The sequence below is a fragment of the Crocuta crocuta genome, unplaced genomic scaffold, assembly GCF_008692635.1.
Source record: "Crocuta crocuta isolate KB4526 unplaced genomic scaffold, BGI_CrCroc_1.0 scaffold139, whole genome shotgun sequence".
Classification (NCBI taxonomy): domain Eukaryota; kingdom Metazoa; phylum Chordata; class Mammalia; order Carnivora; family Hyaenidae; genus Crocuta; species Crocuta crocuta.
Window position 1 is genome coordinate 11583145 of NW_027533258.1, and position 2243 is coordinate 11585387.

Below are 2243 nucleotides of genomic sequence, written 5' to 3' on the forward strand. Positions count from 1 at the left end.
CGGGGCCATACACCTGCCCCAGCCCCCGCCTCCCCTCCCCGCAGCCCTCCTGCCTGGCCCTCGGAGCTCCAGGCCAGCACGGGGGGCGCCCTGCTGGGGGCCTGGGGGCCCGAGCCCCAGGACGCACAGCCCACCCGGCCGCCTCACCCGGACCCACCTGTCGCTCCTGACGGCCGACGGCGCCCCGTAGCCGGAGCTCGACCTCGGGGCGGAAGGGCTCCTCTCTGCGGACAGGAGGGAACGGAAGTGGCCGTGGCCTCAGGGAGGGCCAGCTGCCGGAGCCCTTCCCTGCCCCCGCACCGCTCCCCGACGGCTCCCCTCCCCGACCCGGCCCTGCTCCCCGGATGGGCAGCCCCCCACTAAGCGGGCCCCACCACAGCCAGCGGTTGGGGGAGGGGAGCTGGGAGCCCAGAGCGCAGACGAAACAGCCTGTAAGCGTCCCAGCCGCTCTGGGCAGCACGGGGCCCAGGGCCCCCTGTGCTGTGCGTCCAGCACACGCCTTGTCCCCAGACCTCATTTTGGAAGCCCCACCCCAGGACACACCGCTGGAGGCCGGGCCACAGGCCCACGCAGGCTGGCGGAGCCCTGCCACGTGCGCGGCGTGACAGCCACGGCCTAGCCACGGCTCGACCGGGAACGAAAGCCGGTCCCCCCAGGGAAGCGGCCGGCTCAGGGCATCTCTGCAGCGACTCGCAGGGGCAGGTGCTGGTGGGCAGCCCCCCAGCCCTGCCTGCCCCCCACGGCCCGGGGGGTCTGCAGCCTGCTCCCCCGCTCCTACCGCTGGGGCCTGGAGTCCAGGGTGTGGTGGCCTCGCTGGGGCTCGGGCTGGGCCCCCCCAGGATGGCGGCAGACGTGGGCGAGAGAGCCGCGGCTGAGGTGGTCTCCCCCGAAAACCTCTCTGAGACCCGAGTGACGGCCGTGACCGGCTGGTGAGGCAGCTGCAAGGAGAGGCTCCTGGGGCGAGGCCTGGGGGGCTCCGGTGCCGGGGCGGTTCGGGCTGCCTCAGGGGGTCCGTCACCGAGACCTGGACCGCGAGGCCAGGGGGAAGGGGAGGTCAGCCAAGGCAGCTACAGGGGCCTCAGACCGCCCCCCAGGACTCCAGCCTCCGTGAACCCTCCTCCCACCTCCTCCAGGAAGGCCTCCCTGACCTCCCTTTTCTGGGGACGCCTCACAGCTCCAACCAGAGTTTATGTCTGTTCCAAACTGCCCTCACAATCAGCTCCATAAACACTAGCTAGCCTGTCGGCCACGCTGTGGCGCCCACTCGCTGTGTGGACAACTCTTTGGGGCCCACTTGTTTCCTCCAGAAACCGGGAGGCTCATCCCCTTTTGGGACCTCCCGTCTCCCTCTGTGTTTACAAAGTTCTACTTGGTGCTGAGTGAACCTGGGCTCCAGGGCACGTCCCCTCCCGGCCGAGAGGCCCCTGTGCCGTTGCGCTACCTGCCCCGGGCTGGTGCCCGTTCTCCACGATGCACGAGTCTGAGGCCTTTCTCGTGTCCACCTCGCTGGCTTCGTCCTGGCGGTCCACACTCTAGGGAGACACGCGCGCCAAGGAGGCCCCGTCAGGCAGGCCCGGCTGCCCACCCCAGACTGCGGTCCAAGCCCCCCCCCGCCCCCAGGTTCTCTGGGCCAACGGGGGGCGCTGGGCCTTCATGCTGAGGACTTCTCATTGGATGCAGAGATTTGCCTGGATGCCCGGAATGGGGGGGGAGGGGGCGCCCAGCCCCCTTCACCGCAGTGAAGCCACTGGGGGCGCCTGGGGTCCGGGCTGAGCCACCACCGAGGTGCTCGGGTCAAGTCGTACCCCTGCTGGGTCGCAGGTCGCCCGTCTGAGAAGGAGCAGATGCTCTGTGGGGCGTCAGGCCCTGTTCTGCCCACGCCGCTTACGCCAACTTGCTTCTAACTTCTCGGGTGGGTGCTAACACCCCCGCGGCAGGCAGGGCCCCGGGGCCCCGCGAAGAGGTGTGCCGGCCGCGGCGGCACGTGAGAAACGCCTGTGATCTGCGGCCAGGAGGGACTTCCTCCCCACCGAGGTCCCGCGCCCCTCGCAGTGAGGGAGGCGTGGAGGGCTGGCGGGGTCTGCCTGGCGGGAAGGGGATCGGGCAGACCCGCTGGCACCGAGGGCCACTCGGAGGCTGGCCAGACCTCTCCCCGGACACCTCCGGGTGGCTCTTGTCTGCAAGGTTCCCAGACGGCTCAGCGGGGCCCCGGCCGGCCAGCGGTGGCCCTGTGCGTGGGGGAA

General features: G+C 71.0%; 1 protein-coding gene across 1 annotated transcript in view; it reads right to left on the reverse strand.

Moving 5' to 3' along the window:
- The window catches only part of SMTNL2 (smoothelin like 2), a 13681-nt gene that overhangs the window by 8665 nt on the left and 2773 nt on the right, over nt 1-2243 (reverse strand). Inside the window, exons 2-4 of the mRNA XM_077746884.1 lie at nt 1442-1532; nt 779-1024; nt 158-224 (exon numbers count right to left, since the gene is read on the reverse strand). Coding sequence (XP_077603010.1) covers nt 158-224; nt 779-1024; nt 1442-1532 — 404 coding nt within the window. The remainder of the gene's footprint in view (nt 1-157; nt 225-778; nt 1025-1441; nt 1533-2243) is intronic.